Here is a 25,418-nt window from a genome sequence, read left to right as displayed (position 1 = left end):
TGAGGCTTCAGTCATTTGTTGTACAATCAGTAATTAATGGAAACAGCAGACTATCCTCCATTCCTACTCAGCCCTTCAGAGGAGCCTCCCTGATGGCCCCGGTCTGTGTGGGGGCCTTGTCAGCGCACGCGTCCTCTCTGCGTCTCTGCTGCGCTCACTGCACGTGCAGAGGCGCTCCCCTGTCCTTGGGCTGGATCCGCAGCTTCACAGCACAGGGGCCGTGTTTCTTTTCTGGGCGATGTTCCCAGATGTTCGCAGTGTTCCCAGTGCCCTGGGCGGGCACTGAGAGCACGTGCCCGCGTCTTAGTCTTTGACGAGTGTGTGCAGGGGTCTGGGAGTGGGCAGTTAGGCCACACGTTGAATTTCATCTGTGCAAAGCCTCTTTCAGACAGATCCGCTGGGGCAGAGAGAATAGCCCACGAGGACTTATTTTTAAAATTATTTACAAAAACTTGAAGGAGGGATAAATTTTAGAAGTCAAGAGATGTATGGATATAGGCTAGAGATGCCTGTTTGTTTCCCAGCCTTCTTATCTTCCTTCTGATGAAGTTGTTAAAATGAAGGAGCTGGAAAAGATGACTGTCTTTCTAGCCAAGCGTTAGAACTTCACTACGGCTAAGGCCAAATAGCAGTATCTTTACTTACATGCTTTTAACTCAATCTGTTCAAAATTTTTAATTTACATATATATTTCTTAATAGATATTTGTAATTTTACATACATAAAGGCACTTAAAAAATAAAACTTTTACTTTACCTAAAGGCAGTACGCTTAATTTCAGGCCAGATACATAATGTGTTTGGTCAGCTCGTAAGCAGTGGTAGAATCTGCTGATGGTCTGTCTTCATGTTTCTTTTCTAGAGTTGATTCTTTACTCTGAGTGGTCATACTGTGCTGCTGAAAAAGTTAGAATCTGCTCATGTTGACCTAATACATCTCATCAGTTCTGCACAAAATTGTTTAAAAAAGTCTAAGAGGCTTGTACTGTGTGACACGTGGATGTTTTTATAGTGAATAATTTATTGTTACTTAGAACTGAAGTTTAATGCTGCCTCATAAATCTTACAACCACTTCAACTTGTCCTTTGAAAAACCTCTTTAATCTTGAAAGGTTTTCCCCCTTAGTGTTTCTTTTTTGATCACTTTATAAAATCCTGCTTTACTTAGGCCTTTTCGTATGTGAAGTATTTCTCATGGCATTTTAGATTATGCTGTTTGTGTCCTGGCCTTTCCGTATTATTAAAGATGCAGAGGCCCTCGGGAGCCTCTTCGCCAGGACTCCTGCTCAGGAGAGGTGGCGCCTCCCCGGCCTCCATTCTCCCGCGGTGTGTGTCGCGCGGCCGCGTCCCAGGCGCCTTAGCCGCGAGGTGAGGTTGTGCGCCGCCAGGCTCATTCTCGTGCTTTCCTCCTCAAATACTCACTGCCCGCTAGTGAACTTAGCGTTTCACTTCAGTTTCAGCGTGTGGCTAGTCCCGCCCTGGTTTTATCCTTTTCCTAGTTCTTGGTTTAAGATTATGTTATTGCCCTTATTTCATTGCCATATTATTAGAGATCTTTTATTATGTTTTATATCAAATATCTGATTCTTTTATTGACAGTGAAATATCTGAGTTATATTTGAGTTTGGAGCATGGTTTTACAAAACGTTACTAGTGAGACTGGAGACTTGGATCTCCCCTGTACAATCTGGGTAATTTCATTTAGCTGGACAGCTGTGAGTCATATCAGTGTAAATTACCTCCTGGCCATCTTTCAGGAGCTTAGCACTGCGTGATGGTAAAGGCCCTCACTGTCTTTGTGGGGCACGGACCTTCAGATGGCCCCGTGATCCTGCTCTGGGTGGTGACAGCCTTGTACGGTCCCCTCTCCTTGAGTGTGGGCCGGACCTGTGAGTGGCGTCTCACCTGCAGAATATGGCTTGGGGATGGGCTGTCCCTTCCGCGAGTGCCCAGCGGCGTTGGAGACTGCCCTGCGTGCAGACCCGCTCCAAGGGCCTGCTGTCTCCCTTGCTGCTGAGGAGCGGGCTGCCCTGAGTCTGTGGCCGGAAGGAGGTGAAGCTACTGCCAGCCGTGACCGCAGGCAAGGTGGGTTCCTCCGTCCAGGTGGGGACCTGGCCCTGGGCAGGCCCCAGGCGCAGCCTCGTGCGGCCCTGAGCAGAGGGTCCAGTGCGGCCGCACCCACGCTGCTGACCCAGGGAAACGGGGAGGAGCGTGGGTGGTGGTCAGAGTGTTCTGCTGGGGGTAGTTGGTTATGGAGCAGTAGATGACTGCCACTCTCTTATCCTCATTTTAGAAGATTATGCACTCGTACATGGTACATCCGTGTAAAAATCTCAGTGTAGGACTGTGAGAGTGAAACGTGTTCTCTTCTGTGTTCTCACCCCACTTCCCCGTGAGAGTAGTCGGCGTCAGCACGTGTTGTGCATCATTCCATGTACAGACGTGCCCGCAGATGCGTAACTAATCATTCCATGCGCACGCGCGCCCGCAGATGCGTAGCTAAGCAGTCCGCGCACACGCGCGCCCGCAGATGCGTAGCTAAGCATTCCATGCACACGCGCGCCCACAGATGCGTAGCTAAGCATTCCATGCACACGCGCGCCCGCAGATGCGTAGCTAAGCATTCCATGCACACGCGCGCCCGCAGATGCGTAGCTAAGCATTCCATGCACACGCGCGCCCGCAGATGCGTAGCTAAAGATCATCGGTCTGCTCGTGGTACGTGTCCTGTTCTTTGTCACTTAGCTGTGCTTTAATCCTGTGCCATGCGACCTGTGTGATCTTTTCAAGCACAGATGATAATCCGTAGTGTGGATTCACTGTGACTAGCCTGTCTCTGTTGCCGGTGATGCCTTAGTATTATAAAGTATGTCCCAGTTGACATCCCGGTGTATGTATCATGGTGAACCTGTTTGTATTTGGGCTGTTATTGATTCTGTAGCCAGGAACAGTGACACATATAATGAGCTGTTGGTGGGATTATTAGTAGGTCGACATCTTGTGCAGTGGTACAGAAAAATACCTGGGCTAGTATGGAGTGATGTCTCAGAGATGTGAAGTTCAAAAAAAAGTGCATAAAAGTGTAGTCAGCTTCCATTTGTGTGTGCATATCTCTTAAAAAGGATATATGGATATGTATCCATATATCCAAATATGTTTGGAATATTTCTGGGTGCCATGTGTGAAGCTGTTTTACGTTTAGGGAGTGGGGTAATCCAGTGTGAAGAGTTAAAAACTTTTTTTATACATGTGTCTGTTACTTTTAATAACCACACTTATTTTTTGATAGGGAGTGTCAAGTTGCCTTCCAGAGTACTCTCTCATTACAATCCTCAGCCATACACACTATTTAGATTAGTGATGCACGTTAATGAATCTGACCAGGCACAGCAAATACACAGATTTAAACAGGATGAAGTTTTCCCAATAGACAGTGTTTGTGGGTTACACTTACATTTCCAATTTGTTAAAACAGGAACCAAGTGAGGCAAGCTGTACGTTTATGGAGCACCTACTGTACGCTAAATACTGTTCTAGAAGTCTTTCGTAAGTTATCTGACTTTGTCCTCTGGAATTCTGTGAGGTTGAGCCGGTTGTCCTTTGTGTTTACCGAGGAGGTTACCGCTTCAGGAAGGTCAGTAAACTCCCCAGGGATGGATGCAGAACTGGAATCTAGGTCTTAGAGCCTGTGTTCTTTCTGGTAGACCATGCAGGCTCGAGTACTTTTTGCAGCAAATATGGAAACTTCACTTTAACCCTCTTCCCTGCCTTGCGCTTTGTTGGCAGTCTCGGGCGACTGTGCCTTTGTTCGTGGTCATCTCTGGGTTGAGTGCAATGAGGCAGTTTGCCTCTGTTCAGATATCACTTCTGACACTTGGCAGCCGTGTGTCCTCAGGCATGTTCCTTCCTTTCTCCGAACCCGGTGTCATCCTTTGTGAGAGGGAGGCGGCAGTGCTGGCCTCAGAGCCTCGAGGATGGGGGAGCCCTCCCGGCGCCTGTGGCTTGGGCCGTCGCTCCCCACCTTCAGGGTGCGGGGTCCTGCACGTGGGCTTGCTTGTCAGCTCGGCTCCTCTCATGACCTAATCTTCCCAGCAGTGTCGTCTTAAATCCATTGGTCGTTAATTATTTTCAATTTAAAAGTCATTTCGTGTTCCTGAGAACACGAGGGAACACAGTGTGGCTGGCCCTGGTTTTAACATTTCCCCACACCAGGTGTTAGAAGCTGCCTACGTGGGATCAGGCTTTAGTTCTTGTCATCTCCATATATTTCTTGGTGCACATTATTCCAAAGACAGACACAAAGACAGTAGGTTGGATTCTTCTCCTACAGTTCTGTGGAAGATGTTTTGAAGCTTCTTTGTAATGGCTGGTAATTATTTTTATGAGTTTTCAGCCAAGTATGATGTGGTCTGGTAGCTTATCACCAAAGTGTAGTTAGGCCCTGAGGTGAAGAAAGATAAAAAAGAGTGATTTAATGCCATGTTATTTTTAACTTCAAACTTTGGTTAAGAGTTATGAGTTAGGAGAGAGCAAAGAGTTCTGTCGAATAAACCCCAACCTTTAAACACTGCTTCGCGTGGAAGAAAGACAGTTCTGGTCATTTTAGAGGACTTTGTTGTTGAAAAAGTAGGCATTAGTGGTTCAGATTTCTTTAGATGCCACTTTATAAAGAATCACGATCCAGAATGCTTAACAATTCCAGGAGCGTGCAAGCAGAATTCTTACTCCCTGGGAGCGTGCAGGCAGAATCGTCACTCCCCGGTGGCGCCAGTGGGGAAAGCCCTCTGCCAGCGCAGCAGACACAAGGGATGCGGGTTCGAGTCTTAGGTCAGGAAGGTCCCCTGGAGGAGGAAATGACAGCCCACTCCAGTGTCCTTGCCTGGAGAGTCCCACGGACAGAGGAGCCCGGGGGAGGGGGTGGGTATGGGCCATGGGGTAGGGAAGAGTCAGGTGTGGCCGGCTGACTACGCACATGTGTTACTTTCGTCATATTAGATTTAGGCTAACTTGGTATAAATAAAAGTTGTATCTTTTAATTCATGTCGTGTCCTTTAAATAGCATATACGTTCACACCTTTAAGAAAGGACTTAGGGAAAAATTATCCTGTTTTAAATGAGGATGCATGCTCAGTCACTTCAGTCATGTCCAGCTCTTTGTGACCCCGTGGACTGTAGCCCACCAGGCTTCTCTGTCCATGGGGATTCTTCAGGCAAGGATTCTGGAGTGGGTTGCCATGCCCTCCTCAAATGAGGATCAGTTCAGTTCAGTTCAGTCGCTCAGTTGTGTCCGACTCTTTGCGACCCCATGAATCGCAGCACGCCAGGCCTCCCTGTCCATCACCAACTCCCGGAGTTCACTCAGACTTACGTCCATTGAGTCAGTGATGCCATCCAGCCATCTCATCCTCGGTCGTCCCCTTCTCCTCCTGCCCCCAATCCCTCCCAGCATCAGAGTCTGTTCCAATGAGTCAGCTCTTCGCATGAGGTGGCCAAAGTACTGGAGTTTCAGCTTCAGCATCAGTCCTTCCAGAGGAGGATAGGGGACTCTAATTTCTGCATCTTGCTTTAATGGTTATTTCATGCCAGGTTCTAGCCTGGAATGAAGAATCTAATTATAGCCCCGCCCTTATGGAAAATATGATTTGCTCTACAACGGCCCTCTTTAACATGAGGTTTTCCAGTAATGACTGTGGCGAAAAGCAGGCTCTGTGCCCTTTCAAAGTGTCTCCCAGGACAGCCAGCCCTTCGCTTGCAGCTGCAGTTTAAACATGTGACCAGCAGATGGCGATCAAGTAACGAAAATGTGCTTGTGCTTCCGAATGGACATGTTGATATCCGTGTGAAGAAACATGTCCGCTTTAGGAACATGGATTTAATTTTTAGTCTGTATACTCAACATAATAGGCAGACTCTTCTTAATTTGTTCAGCTCCATTTTCATATGTAAATGACAATGACCTGCAAATGGCCCCTGCTGCTGAGTTGCTGGATGAATTCATGGGGGAGCTGATCATTGCCTTGCCGTCCTTGGGCTTGCTTGTGCCCGCCGGCTAGGGTGGTTAGGGTTACGCATGGTACAGCGCCCTGCAGTATTACTCGCAGCAGTGCGTCCTTTTAGCTGAGAATCGCCCTGCTGATGAGGCAGAGATCGGGCTGCAGCGGTGCCTCCCGCGTGTTCGTGTCTGTGTGTGCATCACGGGCGGCCCGCCGCAGTGCAGGAGGCGCGTCTGCGGCTGCTCCGGCCCGCGTGGCGGCCACGGTCCACTCGCGGCTGGCAAGCGCACGAAGCGTGGCCAGGGTATCCGCGAGGAATGAAATGTTCGGCTTTAATTAACTCAGGGAGCGTGTGGGGCTTGCAGGTCGAGACCCGGGCTTCCTGGCGGATGGGAGCTGCTCTCTGGGGGGCGGTGAGGCTGGTAGGGAGGGGCGTTGGGCGTGGGCACCTCTCAGCCGCCTCCGCGCAGGGGAGACTGTTCTGGGCAGGCGTCTCCCCTCGTTGGTGAGGGTCGCTCGTGGTCAGCGGTTCGCCTTAGTTGGTCAGCCTAAGGTTTCAGAGGCGCTTCCCCAGCTGGTCTGTGTGGAAGAAAGAAAGATTGATCGATTCCCTTAATTTACTGAAAGGAGGACCAGCCTTTCTCATCCTTTTGTTTGGAGAGAACATTTAGTATGGAACCAGTCTGATTGATTTGGCCTTTTTGCTAGAATGGACGCTTGTCAGGTACACGTTTAACCTTGAGTTGCGGGGGTAAGACTGCCTCACCTCTTTCTTAGGACCCTCAATCCAGCAGTGCGTTTCACACACTCATGGGACCACTTAACTGTTCACTAATTTTCAACAGTGATGTGCTAATTAAATATCCTTCTAAAGTGTTTACCAAGACAAGGCCAAGCAGTAACAGTTTGTAGCTGAAATGGAATGGCTCTGAAAATAATGACCTGGCATTTCTTTTAGGCTTTAAAAATTTTTTTCATTGAGTCAGATTTTTTACAAATTTAGTCACTTCTTTTTTAAACATTTTTAATGAGTGGGGCATTGTAATAAGTATCTTTTTATTTCACAAGCAAGTTTCTTTTTGTGAGATCATAATATTGAACAATTTAGTCTTGATGTTCTTTTAAGCAGAAAAGGATGACAGTAAGCTTATACGTGTATTGTGTAACAATTTACAGGGGATTAAAATACTTTCTGGAATGTTAGTACTGTTAAACCAGAGATATATTAATAAACATGGATTTAAATGTGTTGACTTCTAAAGATGGTTTCTATTTTTAAGTTTAAAGTCAAGTGTGTTATTCTAAAGTAGTAAACGGGAAAAATACGAAGTCTTAAAATGTTTATGAATCTCTGGTGAGATTTTAGTCTTGTCAGGCTTCTCACTTTTTAAAATTTAGTTTGTTTTTCTTTTTATTCCTGATAAAGTTCCCTTTGAAGTACTGGAATGAATGTGCTGCAGATCCTTGTGAGTTACTCTGACTTTCTTATTTTCAGTGTTGATCCATACTTCCCTGTAGTATTAGTTGCTGCTAGTTCTTTGCATGTTTCATTGGCGTTAGCAGTGCGGTGAGAAGGCTTCTGCAGGTGGAATGTAACTGTTAACTGCTGCTTAGGTGAAGGCAAAGATCTGAAGCCTAAAGTTAGTTCTCACTTTAGGTTCCGACTTATAAGACAGTAGTTGTGTTAGTCTTAAAATGTTTTCCAACTGCGAAGCACAGCATGTATGTGAAAACTATATGGAAACGCATTTAAAGACCGTTGTGAAATAAACATCCCTATGCTTTTGACCCGGCCGGGAAGCACTTTGCTGCATCCCAGAAGCCTTCAGCCACCCTTTGCCTTGGTGCCTCTGCTTCCCATCTCCTGAAAGACAGTGTCTTACATTTTGTGTTAATTATTTCTTTGCTTCTTTTTTAAACTGCATGTAAGTGAAACCCTACTGTATATATTATTTTGAAGCTTGCTTCCTTCTCTCATATTTTTCAGATTCATTCACGTTCATAAATATAGCTGTAGTTCATTGTTTTGTAGGAAACTTTTAAAGTCAGTGTATAGCATGACACGAAGACTCAGATCTGAAGTGTGACGCGTGATGCAGCTTTACAGAGTGACTGCATCTGTGTGTCCTCTTCTGGGTCAAGACAGAGACCATTGCCAGCTCTTCAGAAAGCGCTCTCTCTTTCCCCAGCCGTTCATCATCCTCCCGAGGCTGATCGCTCTTCTGAAGTATGTTGCCATAGACTGGTTTTCAGTTCATGAAGTGTCCTCATTTTTTCCAGCTTCTTTTGCTCAGCATTGTGCTGTGAGATTGATCCACGTTGTTGCACTTAGCAGTGGGTTATTCTTACTTTATTACTGTGAATACGTCACATTTCTATATCCATTTTGCCCGTTGTCGGGTGTTTGGGAGTTTTTCCACTTTTTGGCGATCGCAGCTGACCCTGTGAGCACCCTTTCCCACGGCTTCTAGTGCCCATGAGCACGCTGCGTCTACTTGGAGGTGTAAGTGTGGCAGGTATTGCCAGAGAGTTTTACGTGATGTCCGTAGCAGTTTACTCTGCCCCAGGAGGGTTTGAAAGTCTGTCTCACATCCTTGCCAGTTCTTGGTTTGTCAGCTTCTCCAGCTTTAGCCTAAATTCTGGTATAGTGGATGTGGGTTTTAATTTGCATCTTCCCTCATTACTGATGATATTGGGCTTTTCTATGCTTGATACAATATTGATATTTTCTATGCTTGATAGCCATTTGGGTATCTTCTTTTGTGAAGTTCAATTTGTCTCTGTCCACACTGTAATAAAAGTGGTTTATCAGTCTTTTCTCCATAGATTTGTTACAACTATTTATATATTCATAAACAAATTCTTTGATACATATATGGCAAATATCTTCTCCCACTTTCACTGATTTGTTCTGTTGAACAATATTCAATTATAATGTAAATTATTTTTAGTCAGTCATCTGGGATATTATTTGTGTTTTTTCGTGTCCTGTTTAAGATTTTTTGCCTTGCCTGTTCCAAGAGCATGGGAATGTTTGCCTTGTTACCTTCTAGAAGCTTCCTCATTTAACCCTTGGGATTGGGCTACTTAGGGAGCTGGTTTCTATGTATACAGTGAGGTTGGAGTCCTTCTCCCACCCCTCCCGTGGGTAGTTGATAGACATTCGATCCATTAACAGTTAGAAAAGCCATTCTTTCCCCACTGCTGTGGTTGACACCATTGCTGTAAACCAGGAAATCTTGTTTGCTTGGGTTTCTGGACCCCTGTCCCCTGCCTTGGCCTCTTCATCTGTCTGTGTACTGACACTTCACCCCCTTAGTTACTGCAGCTTGAAAACGAGTCTTGATTTCTCACAGAGTAGCGCGTGTACTCCAGCTTTCCTCTTCTTTGAGACTTCCCTGGTTCTTTTTGGTCCTTTGTGTTCCCATATGAGTTTTAGAATTATCTTGCCAGTTTTTATAATGCCCGTACACATGCCCCTGTTGAGATTTTGATTCAGAATCAATCATTTCTTTACCCATTCACTAGTTAATAGATATTTGGATTGTTAGTTTTTAACTATTCTGAAAAACACTGCTGTGGACTTTCATATACATATTTCTGCTTGGACATTTGTTTTCCATTTCTTTTGCATAGATATCTAGCAGTGAGTTGTGCAGTAAGTTTATCTTTAACTTTTTTAGGGAATCAAACCTTGTCCTAAAATGGCAGTGCCACTTTACACCCCCATGCCCGCTCCAGCTTCGTCACACCCGAACGTGTTGATATTGTCAGCGTTTTAGATTTTGGTCACTTTGATGAGCGTATGGTGGTATCTGTCTCGTCATGGTTTTGACTGACGTTTCCCTAATGACTACTGACGCTGAGCATTTCGTCACGAGCCCATTTATATATCTTCTTTGGAGAAACATCTGTTCCAATAGTTACCTGCGTCCCACACACCCAGCATGCGATAATCACGGTAGACATTTCTGAAAAAGAGGTACAGAGGGGTCCATAGCAATTCTGAAGCCCAGGTGGGCAAATGTTGAAAGCTCCTTACTTAGAGCTCAAAAGCTGGATATAATATTCTGTGTCTCTTGGCTCCTCCAAGTAGGAGGAGGCTTTTGATTCTGCCTTGTGCATCATCCTTTGTTTTTTGTGAAAACTGGTATGTCTGCAGTTCTCTTGGTGTGCTTCCTTACAGAAGCACTTTGGGGGTCCAGTGGCCCCTTTTCATTTTCACTCTGTCCTTTTTTGGTCTAAGAGCAGTGATTTTGCTAGTATAATTTTCTCAGAACCTTTGTAGGCTTCCTGTGAATCCTGTGTGTGTATGGAAACTAGAAATCACTATCTGTAGTAAAACTGGAAAATTCATAAATATGTGGGAATTAAATAACAAACTCTTAATCAAGCAAAGGAGATATCAAATGGAAAAATCACAAAACATTTTGAGACAAATGAAAACACAACATACCAAAACTTAGGGGATGCAGAAAAAACTGCTGTGTGAGGAATTTATAGTTGTCCAACTTACATGAAAAAAGAAGGAAGATCACACATCAGCAATCTGAATTTATATGTTGCTGCTGCTGCTGCTAAGTCTTTTCAGTCGCGTCCAACTCTGTGCGACCCCAGAGACGGCAGCCCACCAGGCTCGTCCGTCCCTGGGATTCTCCAGGCAAGAACACTGGAGTGGGTTGTCATTTCCTCTAGAAAAAGAATAAACTGAAGCTAGCAGAAGAAAGGAAATGATAAAAATTAGAGTAGAAATAAACAAAATAGATATTGGGCAAAGCATTAGAGAAAATCAAGGAAATAAAGATTTTTTTTTTAATTAACAAAAGTGACAAACTTGTAGCTGAATTGTCTAGAAAAAAAGACTCGTCTGACATCAGAGATGAAAGAAGGGACATTAGCACCAATTTTACAGAAATAAAAGGATTATAAGCGAGTACAAGAAACAGTTGTGAACCAACAAATTGGATTACCTAGATGAAGTGGGTAAATGTCTAAGAACACACAATCTACCCTGCCTGAATCATGAAGAAGAAAATCTGAACAGACCTACAATTAGTAAGGAGAGTGAAAGTGAAATTCGCTGAGTCGTGTCCGATCTTTTCCAACCCCATGGACTGTAGTGCATGGACTCAAGGAGACTGAAGCCGTCTTCAAAGCCTCCCACCAGGGAGAAGCCCAGGACCAGACAGCTTCACTGGTGAGTTCTGTTGTTGTGTGCTAAGTCATGTCCGAGTCTTTGCGACCTCATGGGCTACAGCATGCCAGGCTCCCCTGTCCTTCACTGTTCCCCAGAGTTTGCTCGAGTCGGTGATGCTACCTCACCATCTCATCCTCTGGTTAATTCTATCAAACATTTAAAGAAGACTCAGCACCCGTTCTCCTAATGCTTCCAAAACTGAAGAGAAGAGAAGGGGGTACTTCTAGGCTTATGGTGCGAGGCTAGCATTACCGTGGTACCAACGCCAGACAAAGATGCTATGAGAAAAGAAAATACAGACCAATATTCCTGGTGAGCATTGATGAAAAAATTCCTCAGAAAGACACTAGGAAACAGTTCAACAGCACATTAAAAGAATTATACACCATGACAAAGTGGGATGTATTCCTAGAGTGCAAGGAAATTTTGACAAACGCAACAGGCATTGTAATATAGAATGATGGCAAAAAGCTGCACGATCATCTCAGAAATCAATGCAGAAAAAGGTGTGACGAAATCTAACAGCTTTTCTTGATAAAAATACCTGGCAAACTGGAAATAGAAGGAAACTACCTCAAAATAATAAAGGCCATGTAGGAAAAGCCCACAAATAATAGCATACTTGATGGTGAAAGCAAAAGCTTTGCCTTTAAGAGCACTAATAAGACAGGGACGTCCACGCTCATCACTGCTGTTTGACGTAGTACCGGAAGTACTAACCAGAACACTTGGGCGAGGAAAAGGAAGAAAAGTCATCAGAACTGAAAAGAAGACAATGAATCTCTGTTCACAGGTGCTGAGGTCTTAGATACAGAAAACTCAGTGGAAAACTAATGAAACCAACACCGAAAGATCAGTTGCATTTTATACATTAACAATGAAGAATCAGAAAAGGAAATTTAAAAAGTTTCATTTGCTATAGGATAAAAAAGGATAAACTAATTAGGAATAAACTTAACCAAGGAGGCTAAAGAGTTATACACTTAAAAAAAAAACAAAACTATAAGATACTGTTGAGAGAAATTTAAAAAGACACCGTGGCAAATGGAAAGGCATCCTGTGTTCATGGGTTGGAAGAATTAATATTGTTAAGATGTACAGTATGACCCAAAGTGATATAATTCAATCCCTATCAAAATTCCAGTGGCTTTTTTTCCCAGAAAAAATAAAATTCTTCCTAAAATTCATACGGAATCTCAAGTAACAGTGACTAGCAAAACAGTGTTGGAAAAGGAAAAGCTGGGATTCTAGCATTTTCTAATTTCAAGACTGACTGCATGGTCACAGTCACCAGAACAGTGTGGAGCTATCTTCGAAGGATCAAGGGCGCTTTCTGCACCAATAGGCAGTTTTAATCTTACCTGCTCTTAGTAGCTTGCATCTCCCAATACATACTGACGAGGCATGGAAAAGAAAAAGAGGACGGAAGCGGCTGTATGAATTGCTAGAGTTGAGAAAAGCCATCAGAAGGGCTACAGCCGTGCTCTTAAGCTCCTTTCGCGTCAGTGTGATTTGGGATCTAGCGAGGATGGAGTCCCCAGCCCAGGCGTGCGGGCCGCTGTGCAGGACAGTCCGTGCTGATGCTGGTCTGAGATGCACGAAGGACAGCATGACCTGGACCCGGAGGTGAAGTTCACGTCCAGTGTTTGTGCTGGGAAACATGGGAGGCGAGATCTGTGGCCAGCTATATTTGTCTTTTGTAACGAAAGAACATTTCTTTTTTGCATTTTAAATAAAAATAACCAGTGGTTTTTGAATTAAAAGTTTGTTGCCTGGCTACACTGAAATGCTACAATCACTTGGAGAGTGAGCGCCAAAAGCGTATGTCAGCGCACACACTGCCTTTGGAAACCGCAGGTGTGCTTGGCATTAGGTACTTGTTGGAGCAAAGAGAAGATGTGCCCGTGCCGGCCTCTGCACAGAGGACCGTTGTTGCTCCAGCTGCTGAATCTCTTCTGACCCTTGTGGCTGCGCTGCGCGCCACCTGCCAGGCTCCTCTGTTGATGGGGTTCTCCGGGCAGGAGTCTGGAGTGGGCCGCTGCGTCCTTCTCCAGCGAATCTTCCCGGCCCAGGAGTCGGGCCTGCATTCCCTGCATTGCAGGCAGCAGATTCTTTACCACTGAGCCACCGGGGCGGCCCTCAAAGGACAGACACTACTGTAACTGCGAGTGTCCCCTTCACACTTGATACACTCTGCCCAGATTCGGTAAAAGAGGCACCCGAGTTTGCCAGCAGTGGTGATGTAGGAGCCACCATTCTTAGGTAATGTGTAGCAATCAACAAAGTGTTTTTCTTCTTATGACTCCATGTTTCATGAAGATGGTACAAAGACTGAGAATGACCTTATCCAAGCTGTAAAGGGGAGAGTGTTTTCCGGTATCAGCCTGTGGTTCCTCTTCACAAAGCTCCTGGAGGGGGAGACTCTACCCTGTTCGCAGTTGGATTCCTAAGACCTGTCACTATACCGTGCAACACAGTTGCTCACTCAGTTATTTGCTGAAGGAACATATGAATGGACAGATAAATGATCGGATAAAATTAGAAGAGGAAATGTTGCGTCACAGGTGTAAAGACAGCCGTGTGGGCAGGCTGGGTGGAGAGCCCAGAGCACGCCCGCGCACAGAAGCACGCCTGCGCACGCATGGGGTGGAGAGCCCAGAGCACGCCCGCGCACGCATGGAGTGGAGAGCCCAGAAGCACGCCTGCGCATGCATGGGGTGGAGAGCCCAGAGCACGCCTGCGCACACACGGGCACGCGATGCTGACAAGGATGCCAAGACGGCTCGGTAGGAAAAGGAGTCTTTTCAACAAATGAGGCGGCAAAACCGAACGCCCACGTGCAGCAGAGCACAGCTGGACTCTCCCTTTTCACATACAGAATCTAATGCAAAGTGGATTGAATACCTAAAGGCAAAACCTAAGACTGCAGAACTCTTAGAGGAAAATACGAAGGAAGCTTCATGACAGTGAAGTCGGCATTGATTTATTGGATATGTACCGAAAGCACAGCCAGCAACCCCAAAGGCCCTAGATAAGTTGGACTACCTCCAACTTAAAACCTTTTGTGCATCAAGGGACAGTCAGCAGAGTGAAAGGGCAGCCCATGGAACGGGAGAACGTATTTACAAATCACCTGTCTGAAAAGGTGACTGCGATCCTGAATATGTAAGAAGTCTCGCAATTCAGCAACAATAAAAACAAACAACCTGATTGAAAAATGAGCAAAGGACTTGAACAGACATTTCGGCAAAGAAATGATCGCTAATCATTCTGGAAATGCAAACCAAAACCTTACATCTATTAGGATGTCTACTACAAAACAAAAGAGCAAACTACGTGTTTGGCAAGGATGTGGAGACACTGGGCCCTTGTGCAGTGTGGGTGGGAATGTGAAACAGTGTAGCTGTAGGTGAGCATCATTGGCAGTTCATCAAGAAAGTTAGAATAACCACGTCATCCAGAACCCGCACTTCTGGGCGTATATCCTGACTAACTGAAAACAGGGGCCTGCACAGGCATTTGCACACACGTGTGCATAGCACCATGATTTGCGGCAGGCAGACGATGGAAGCACCCAGGGAGCCACCAGTGGAGGAGTGCACAGACAAACATGGCATGTAATACTGGGCCTTGCAAAGAAGGGGATTCTGACCCGTGTTGCAGCATGGGCGAGCTTCGAAGTTGTTATGCTAGGGCGGAAGAGCCGGTCCTAACATGAGGAATCCTGTCTGATCCACTTACATGAATGAAGTGTAAATTCAGAGAGGCAGAACGTCGAATGGCATTTGCCAGGGGCTGTGAACATTTGAAGAGACCCTGATGCTGGGAAAGTTTGAAGGCGGGAGGAGAAGGGGATGACACAGGATCAGATGGTTGGATGGCATCATTGACTCAATGGACATGAGTTTGAGTAAACTCCAGGAGTTGCTGATGGACAGGGAGGCCTGGTGTGCTGCAGTCCAAGGGGTCGCAGAGTTGAACACAGCTGAGTGAGTGAACTGAAACTGAACTGATGAACATTGGGATGCATGTGTCTTTTTGAATTAGTATGTTTCATCTTCTTTGCATATATACCCAGGAGTGAAATTGCTGGATCATATGGTAGTTCAGAAAACGAAGATCATGGCATCTGGTCCCATCACTTCATGGGAAATAGATGGGGAAACAGTGGAAACAGTGTCAGACTTTATTTTTGGGGGCTCCAAAATCACTGCAGATGGTGACTGCAGCCATGAAATTAAAAGACACTTGATCCTAGGAAGAAAAGTTATGGCCAACCTAGATAGCATATTGAAAAGCAGAGACATTACTTTGCCAACAAAGGTCCATCTAGTCAAGGCTATGGTTTTTCCAGTAGTCATGTATGGATGTGAGAGTTGGACTGTGAAGAAAGCTGAGCACTGAAGAATTGATGCTTTTGAACTGTGGTGTTGGAGAAGACTCTTGAGAGTCCCTTGGATTGCAAGGAGATCAGCCCTGGGATTTCTTTGGAAGGAATGATGCTAAAGCTGAAACTCCAGTACTTTGGCCACCTCATGCGAAGAGTTGACTCATTGGGAAAGACTCTGATGCTGGAAGGGATTGGGGGCAGGAGGAGAAGGGGACTACCAAGGATGAGATGGCTGGATGGCATCACCGACTTGATGGATGTGAGTTGAGTGAACCCTGGGAGGTGGTGATGGACAGGGAGGCCTGGGCGTGCTGCGATTCATGGGGTCGCAAAGAGTCAGACACGACTGAGCGACTGAACTGAACTGATGGTAGCTCTATTTTTAGTTTTCTGAGAAACTTCCTTACAGTTTTCAGTAGTGGCTCCACTAACTTACATACCCATCAACAGGGTATTAGGTTTTCCTTTTTTCCACATCCTCACCAACATTTATTTGTGGTCTTTTTTGGCGATAGCATGGCAGTACTTTTTTTTTTTTTTTTTTTTTGCATTTTTGTCTGAGCTAAAAGAAATGTCCTAGGTTATTCCTTTAGGCTCTTCTCCAGTTAAAATGCAGGTTTAACTGGCATTGTCACTGCCATTTCTTGAATTACTATTTTCCTAGTTTCTGTTTATATTTAAGCCTTCTGGAATTTATATTATTTTCATGTAAGAAATTTTGAATTTATCTTCTTTATCTCTTACATTTTCACTTATTATATTCATTCCTTTATTTTTTATCTGTTCTCAGAATATTTCTTGACTAGTTTTCTAATTTGCTGGTTTGATTTTTATGCTGTATTTAATCTGTCATTCTCTTACATTGTGGTTTTAAAATTTGGTAATCATGTTTTTTATTTTTAAGCACATTTTTATGGTCACAGATTGTTTATTTCCTTTTCTATCTGAAATGTCTAGTTGAATCACGGAGAACAAATTAAGAAGACTTTTTAGAAACTTTCTATGTATATTATGTTTCTTTAGCAGAAGAACATTGAATTAGACCTTTTTTAGAGTTTTAAATCTTACATCTCATTACTTATCTCTTTATAGTGACAAGTCTGTGATTCTGTAGTGTCTGGAATAAACAAAGGTGCTGGGAGGGTGCTTCTGGATTTCTGCTGACATATTTTACATTTCCCTGGTGGCTCAGATGGTAAAGAATCCGCCTGCAATAGAGGAGACCCGGGTTCAATCCCTGGGTCGGGAAGATCCCCTGGAGAAGGAGATGGCACCCCACTCCAGTACTCTTGCCTGGGAACTCCCATGGACAGAAGAGTCTGGCGGGCTACAGTCCCTGGGGTCGCAAGGAACTGGACATGACTTCGTGACTAACAACGCTGGCCTCGGGAAGAAGCGGCAGGGGAAGGCTTTGCATTTGCCGCACTCTTAGCGCTTCAGAGGACTAAGGTGGCGCTCTCCGGGCGGGGACCTCCCCGGCAGGCTGACGTCTGGCTTTCTGCGTTGGCGGCCCCTCTTCCGGCATCCCCGCAGGAAGCCTGGCGCCTCTGCGCGCGGCCCCTGCCCGCTGGGGCGGTCTCCGCGAGCACCGCGAGCGGCTCCTCCGGGGGGCGGCCTGCACCTGCGGGGTAAGCGGGGGCGAAGCTCTGCCTGCTGCCCTCGGTGCCCCTGCTCACCGTGACCTCCAGCTGCATCTCCGTGACCTTGGCCCCATCTCTGGGACCGCTGCAGCTCAGAGGAGCAGTTAGTTGTGTTTCCGTCTGGCGTCATTATCCGTAGCAAGAACTGGAACCCCTGTTGGTGTCCTGCGTGGGTCTCAGCAGTGACACCGGCGCCCGTCTTGTTCGGCTCGAGGGCCTCGGCAGGGGCTGGCGTGCGCGGTCTCTCCGCCTCGCTTGGCTGCAGCGGGGACTGGAGCGCACGCAGTCTCGATTGCAAGGAGGGCTGTTCAGTGTGTGTGTGTCGCGGGCTCGGAGGCCAGCAGAACAGGTTGGACTGGAGATGAAGACTGGTGACCAGTTTCCCTTTGTGATGTGGAAACGAATGGTACACACCGAGTTGAGCAGGGAAGCCCGTGACGGAAAAATAGATGAGGCTGGACAGAGCTCAGGGATCAGGGCGGCAGAGGAAGAAGAGCCTGCGGAAGAGCTGTGGCCAAGCCGCCTGGCTTCCGGCTCAGAGGCCGGCACGGTCGGGGCGGCGCGGGGCGGCTGGAGCGCGGTGGGGCTGCGGGGAGGGGCCGCGTGCAGCCGCCCACGGAGGCGGGGTGGGGACCGTCAGGGCTCTGCTCCGCTGACCCCGCGCTCAGCACCTGCAGGGCGACTGGAAGGGGCAGGGCAGGGCGGGGCGAGGACGCCGCCCCCCTGGCAAGTTCGCTGGGAGGGAGAGAGCCGGGGCGGCCCAGGACGGTGCCCGCGACTCGCGAGGCCATGCTGGCCTGTGTGTGCGCCCTGTGTGATAGACAGATGAGTGTTTCAGCCTCTTTTTCAGGAGTATTTTCTGTGAGAATGACTTTTAATAGTTAAGCATTTTTTCCAGATTTCTAGCAGAGCTCTTTTTATGATTGTTTAATCTGTTCTGAGCGTGCAGCCAACACCTGGTGTGTCTCTGCCACATACTAAGTTTGAAGAGCTTCTTATCAGCTCAGGCGCACTGACGGATGCGATTATCCTCAAAATGTCACTATTTCTTTTTCTCATTTATTCTTAAGTGTTCAGATATCTGGACTATTGATTAAGGGTATAAAAAGTCCACAGCTCTCTTGAAAACAGCTTTTTTTCAGACATTCTAAATTACCCAGTAGCTGGTCTAAGGAATGTTATTCTGTCCGTGTTAACTACCAAAACCCACATTCATCTCGACCTTGTCTTTCTGAGCTACAATTCTGTCTTTCGGAAAGGCTTAGTATGGCCCACAGCTCAGGAGGGAAATCCTGATGTGGCTGGAAGCTGAAAGTCAGTGGCTTTGGCTCATTCAGTGATGGCTCATTTTCATTTTGTGTCTCCTGAAGGAGCCGTTCAGAGAACAAATATTGTCATCATGGAGCTTTCGCTGAAGTAGCTGGAATAAAAATATACGGGAGACTCCAGGCTGAAGTGGAATATGGAGAATGGCACTTTGTATATTTGGGATATTTTATATTGGAGGAAAATCTTTTTTGTTCAGATTCCTCTGGAAGCTTAAACCATTTTCCTGTTCATGCTGTGCTCATCACATTTTACCTGGACTATTAGCATGGCATGATCTTAAGTTCAGGGCTTTGATTTAGCCGTGGTTTCTGACATGGTTTGGAATTTTCAGACTTTGAGCTACATGGAAGTTTTGTTATTTATGTGTCTTAAGACTTCATCTTAACGTGAAACATGAATCCAGCAAGACTTGCTAACCTTTTAAAACAACTATCTTCTTTGAGAGGATATGCTTTAAGTTTTCTCTCCCCACTCTTAGAAAAAGGGGGAATACCTGTGGTTTATTATAGTCCCACTTGACAACAGCATTTGTTTGTAAGAGAGCATGTGACATTTAGGTGACATTTTATTTGCTTTGTGACCTAATTGAAGCAAAATGTGAGATACAAGTGGTTATTGTCTGTATCTCTTTTTCCTTTGCTATTGAAATATCACTGTTAATATAAACAACCATCTCATTTCCAAAAGAAAAAAAACATGGTAGTCCTAGATTTTAATGCCCTCATGTCCTCTGAATTCCCCCAGTTCTGACTGTAACTATTTTGGTCTCTTAATAGGGAACAATGCATTGCGAAATTCCAAACCAGATCACAGTCTATGAGTCCAACCCACAGAGAAGATGGACAGATTATTACCCCAAAGGATTGTGTAAGATCAGATTTCACTCTTGCTTTTCTGTTTGTTTTCTTCTTGTTTTAAAATACCTCCGCATGTTTTTAGTCTCATGCTGTTAAATTCCTATGGCTCCTGACAAACAGTAAACAGTCTGATGGTTTTGGTGGGCACCCTGATTTCAAAGAAGGGGCGTGTTGGGCACATGGCCGTGTTCCTCCTGCTTTCCCTGACGTTCGGGGCATCGTGTCCGTCCGTCTGTCATTTTTCCTGGGCACTGAACAATAACTTTGAAAAACATCATTTTGTGGTTATTTTTTTCCCCTTTCTCTGTGTACATATAAAAATGACTAGACAGAGTGGTCATAACCTTAGGAAGTGGGACTGGTTTGTAGTGAAGTAGCAGACATTTCCCGGTGAAAGTGGACCGTTCACATCCTGAAATGTGAATACCTCTCTTGCATGGTAGACTCAGCACAGATACTGTTTGAGCGTGGAGCTAGTGAGCTTCATGAAGAGAAGGATGTTGCCTGCTTGCCTCCGTCCTTGCACAGTTCTGCTTGCCGGGGGTTTTGAGCCTTTATTTACAAGCAAGCCATGCGTGATGCGTGACTTTCTCAGTATGTTTGTTCTGCCCATAATTCCTTCCGTTTTCTCCAGTGATGGGAAATTCCAGCTTGGAACTTTAATAAGCATCTTGATATAAAGAGGAACACATTTTAAATTTTTGTGAGTTTATTATTAATCATCATATTATTCAAAATAAACAAGGGAGGTACATTTTAAAAGATATTCTCATTCACACACACAAGCATTCAAAAAGCAAGGGACCACATGTAAAGGCAATAATGAATTTTAATACAGTATAAATAGTAAACCCAACATTTTGTTCAATAGAAATTTGTAAATTTTAAATTAGTTTCTAAATTAGTTTCTAGTTAATTCCTAGATTTAAACTAGTAAAATACCAAGGAGGTTTTAGTGTATTTTCGTTACTTCAGATAATGCAAATGACCATAGATAGATTGATTTGTTAGTAATGAGGCTCTCCGGAAAAGAAAATGGCAGCCCACTCCAGTATTCTCGCCTGGAGAATCCCAGGGACAGAGGAGCCTGGTGGGCTGCCATCTGTGGGGTTGCACAGAGTTGGACACGACTGAAGCGACTTAGCAGCAGCAGCAGCAGCAGCAGCGAGGTTTTCTAGGAGCTTCCCAGGTGGAGCTAGTGGTAAGGAACCCTCCTGCCAGTGCAGCAGATGTGGGAGACACTGGTTGGATCCCTGGGTCAGGAAGATCCTCTGGAGAAGGAAATGGTGACCCACTCCAGTGTTCGTGCCTGGAGAACCCCGTGGACAGAGCAGCTTGGCAGGCCGCAGTCCATAGGGCTGTGAAGAGCTAGACACGACTGGAGTGACTTGGTACATGTGCGCAAGGCTTTCTAAAAGCATGAAAGTGCTATACCAACAAATTAAATTTACATAAAATAAATTTTTTAGCTGTACTGTAACAGATACAGTATTATTTTATACAAACAACTTACCTTCCTAAGTTTTTGGGCTTTCAGATCATTGTCCATTTCTGGACACAGATCTTTGGCTTTCCTCAGTTAATTATGATTTTAATCTGATTTGATAAATGTGGAATATAAAAAATTATACAGCAGGGAAAAGAGCATGGAGTTTTAATTTTTAAACAAAGTTGAGAATTACCATGATTACATTTTCATGATGTGAATCCAAGGCTTATTTCTCTTTCTGTTCGGTGTATAATGAGAAACAATTTAAGAACAAAGAGCTTCTTGGACATCAACCCAAACTTCTCTGTTAACTCATTTTAACGAGAGTAAGTAATTCATCTTTTCAAGTGTTCCTCTTCCTGCCTTTAAAACTACTATGGTACACCTCAATTAAAACTTTTTGTAAAAGAAGTTAAAGAGTTTGGATTATTTTTTAAAAATATTCTTTTGATTTTTTTTGAAATCTAGTTAATGTGAGTATATTGTGAAGGAGTCTCATAGCCTTAAGCAGCTGCAATAAACAGTCATCCCTTGGAACTGAGAACTAGCTCAGCTGTAGCATCCTTTCCTCTGAGTCGTTTCCTCCAAGGGTGGTGCAGCATTAACCAGAACACGCGTGGACACTCAGGACTCTGAGCAACACGCATTTGGTCCTGTTTTCTCCCTCCCTACCCCGCCCTCCTTCCCGCCTTTCCTGTTATTTCTTTCCTCCCTCCTGCCCTCCTTCCCGCCTTTCCTCTGTTATTTTTCCCTCCCTCCCTCCCCCCTGCCCTTCTTTCCTCCATTCTGTCTTTTGTTTTCATTCTATTTTATTTTTCTTTTTTGTGTTCCAGGATATCCATTTGAAAAAATCTACTCTTTCTTTGGATGACAGCGACATGGAAACTCGCCTTAATAGTTGGAATCTTGGGGTAAAAAAGCATTTGTTTAATGAATGTATGTTGATGTGGCAGAATCATTTTGTGTTTGGAAACATCTGAACTGATTTAATTCTAAACAGTCACTCTTACCATTGTTAGACATTTAGTCCTGGGTGAGCGCTGGGAAGGACTTGGGGGACGGGAAGGAGAAGCATGAATGGTCCCTGTGCGCGACAAGCTGGCTTTCTTGTTGGAGAGACAAGAGATACGCACATGAAACAGTTAAATACAGTTTCAGACAGTATATGATTGAATACCAGAATGAGTTACCCAGAAACGTGGGTGGAAAGCTCTCTGGCAGACTTCAGGCATGAACCGCCATTGCGGACAACAGTTTTCATTTGCAGAGGCCGGGGTGCCAGTGTGCTTGGAGGGTGGAGGGAAAGGGGCCAGGAACTTAAGGCCGAAGGAGGCATGAAGAAAGGCGGGCAGGGCGGGACTCAGGGGGCCGCGGGCAGAGCTGCCAGGCTGGGGCCTGTTGGAGCTTGAATGCTAAGGCAGAAGTGGAGCTTGTAGATTGGAGAGAGTCGTGGGCTCTGAGGTTAGTCCGCTTCCACTTTACATACACGCTGTTTAATGCTTTCAGGAAGTGGAAAGGGGTTTACTCCATTTTTAAAACCCAACTTTATTACTATAAAAATAATTTGTAATTGGAAAAATACAGAAAGTCAGATATGCTGAGAGATGTATTGACATCTTGTTGTTTCCCTATTTTTTCTGCATGTCTTTATAAAATCAAACATTACACGGAATTGGGGTCGAATTATGGCTGCTAGTTTGTCACGTGCTGCTTTAAATTCGGGACGGGTCACAGTAGTTCTGTCAGCGTGCCTGTTGACGGTAGCACCGATTTTCTTCTGAGTGGATGGTTCATTCCTCGCTTGAGCATTCTGGTATTTGGCTATGTGCGTTGCTCCCAGTTCATTGCTGATAGAAGGAGCAGCTGCACCAGACTTCCGTGAAAGAGCCCTTTGTTCCTATTTGGCTGCTTTCTTTGGTTATGTTGGCTTCCCTGGCGGCGCAGAGGGTAAAGCGTCTGCCTCCAATGCGGGAGACCCGGGTTCGATCCCTGGGTCGGGAAGAGCCCCTGGAGAAGGAAATGGCACCCCGCTCCAGCATTCTTGCCTGGAGAATCCCATGGACGGAGAAGCCTAGTAGGTTACAGTCCACGGGGTCGCGGAGAGCCACGCACAACTGAGCGAGTTCACCTTCACCTTCACCTTCACCTCAGGTCATGGCAGGCCTTGGGCGTTGCCCTGCGTGAGGCGTGCCCCAGTCTGTTTCCAAGCGGAAGTCTACAGGACTGTTCATGGTTTACTTCTTCGCCTACATCAGGGACTGTCATTTTTATAAAAACCCTGAAACCCTTCTTGTTAATAATGACCTTTGATGAAGGCAGTGCTTTAGGGAGGCGGAGCGGGTGGTGGTATGAAGGCTGTGTTGGATGTGTATCAAAATGGAGAGAGGGAGCAGTCGGGTGTGGGGCTCCACCTTGCCGTGACTCCAAGCATGGGAGAGATGGAAAAGGAACACATTTCAAAGAGAATAAAGAATGCTTAGTGACTGCCTGGCGGGCCTAACAGGAGGGCATCCAAAGCTTTGGTTCCAGGAAAATGGGAGGGTTGGCTCGCTGTCGGCCACCTGGTTGTCTGATGGGGGGATCATTTCAGGGTTTCGCCCTTTTATCGTAGACTGCTGGCGTTGGCGAGTAATCGGGGAGCTTCGAGTTTTCACCTCTGTGGTTTCCAGGGCTGCAGTCCTGTTTTGCAGCCACATGCTGGACGTGGTGGGCCGCACCCAGAGCCTGGAGCAGCTCTGTCTTTAGAGACTTCAAACTGGGACTCAGTGGCCACCGTCAGAGGGTCAGAGGGGATTTGAGTGGGTCATTGGAAGGTATGTTCATGAAGGAGAAGAGAGAAATAGCATTGATAACGAGAGGGGAATGGGTCAAAAGAAAACCATTTCCAAATTTGATGGGGTCGGGGAAGCTGTCCCTGGGATGAGTCCTGCGTTACTGGTGCGGGAGAGGAGCGAGGAGGCCTTGGAGAGCAGAAGCGGAGGAGGACGTTCTGCGACATGCTTCTGAATCGGCCTCTGCCCTGGGCCGTGCGCAACTTCTGAGGGGCCTTCCGTGGCACACGCAGTACTTTTCATGAATGTTTAACTGGTCAGAGGATTAAACTTTTCATTTGTATAATAAAATTAAGATAAAAATCTAAAATATTTTGAGGTACTGCCTTAAAACTAGGGCCGCCTGGGATCTTGTTTCACATTTTTATTGTTCAAAGAATGTACTAACTGTGAAATAAAGTCCCGCATTTTTATATATTTATAGTATGGATGCATTAATCAGGTTCAACGATATCTCTTGATCACAGTGAAATAATGTAAATATCCAGTGTATTAAAGAGCTTAGGTTTTGCTTTGAGTTTAGTTTTGTGTGACAATGTGTGGCGAACTTTTCCTTCTTTCTTCCTCTGAATGATCAGTTAATAGCTGGTTAATTTTTGTGCTCTATACCAAGGGCTCATTGTTTCATGTTGCTGGCATGCCTGTCAACACCTATTTTCGGATGCATTAGAAGTTCCAGATTTTGAATTTTCTAGTTTTTGTTGAAAAAATACATTTCCCCCAGTTATATTCTTTCTTTTCCCAGGAGTGTTTTAATGTTTTCCCTGTGAATATATGACTCAAGTAGAGATTTACTTCCTAAACCTAGCTGTTAAGTTTTTCTCCTGTATTATTATTTTTTATTATTATTACTCTCTAGCCTTTTTAACCTTTAGCTTTGGGGGAGCTTTTTTGCTTTGTTAACCCATCTTATATACATTTCATTCACGACAGTCTTTATATAAACTTCTTTTCTTTTTTTCCTGAGGAGGACTGTGGGATCTGGAGGAGGAGGTTCTCTTGGGCCTTGCACGGGTCACCGCCCCCAGCCCGTCCCCACCGGGGCCTCTGTGCTGACTGTGGAGGCTTGCTTCCACCAGGAGCAAACAGTGGGTACACTTTAGGTGACCCCCTGAGGTCAGGTCTCTGCAGAATGGGCGAGAGAACATTGTGTTCTGTTCTGTTCTGGAGAACTCATGTCCTGGAGACCTCGCAGGACAGGATGGTCAGCGGGAGGGTGGACAGCACCCCTAGCCCTGCGGCCCCCCTGGAGGGCAGGGCCCCTGGCCGGACCTCCTGTCCAGGGCCAGGGGCACCTGCAAGTCCCGGAACCCCGGGTAAGGAGCGTGGGGGCCGGGGGAAGTGTGCCGAGCTGACCCGCCGGGGAGTCCAGGTGGAGGAGCGGGGCGTGGGCTCCGCGAGGGTGGGCGCAAGGTGACGGTGCGCGCGGTGCTGTGAACGCCCGTCGGGCTGGACGGCGCCCGTGCATGTCCTCATCTGACGCGGCTGCGCCGCGCTCACCCCTCGCTTTCTCTCGGCGCCTGGAGGTGCCAGGTATTAACAGTTTTCCTTTAAAGTATGCAACTGAGCCATTCTCTGCAGCGGCTAGTGACAGTGCACGTGTGGACTGAACATGCATTTTCCTGGTGACTGATGAAGTCCGAGCCCTCTTAATACGTTGATAGTCCCTCCAGTACAGTTTGGGTAGCCTGCC

General features: G+C 45.9%; 1 protein-coding gene across 19 annotated transcripts in view; it reads left to right on the top strand.

Annotated features, from left to right (window-relative positions):
- The window catches only part of CEP112 (centrosomal protein 112), a 313,262-nt gene that overhangs the window by 15,873 nt on the left and 271,971 nt on the right, over positions 1–25,418 (top strand). For all 19 annotated transcript variants that reach the window (XM_027973978.3, XM_027973977.3, XM_060395895.1 and 16 more), the window contains 2 exons: positions 19,325–19,415; positions 21,728–21,805. In XM_027973978.3, coding sequence (XP_027829779.1) covers positions 19,325–19,415; positions 21,728–21,805 — 169 coding nt within the window. The remainder of the gene's footprint in view (positions 1–19,324; positions 19,416–21,727; positions 21,806–25,418) is intronic.

The sequence above is a fragment of the Ovis aries genome, chromosome 11, assembly GCF_016772045.2.
Source record: "Ovis aries strain OAR_USU_Benz2616 breed Rambouillet chromosome 11, ARS-UI_Ramb_v3.0, whole genome shotgun sequence".
In the NCBI taxonomy this organism is placed as follows: Eukaryota; Metazoa; Chordata; class Mammalia; order Artiodactyla; family Bovidae; genus Ovis; species Ovis aries.
The sequence above is the reverse complement of the archived record's forward strand: the minus strand, read 5'-3'. Positions and strand labels throughout refer to the sequence as shown.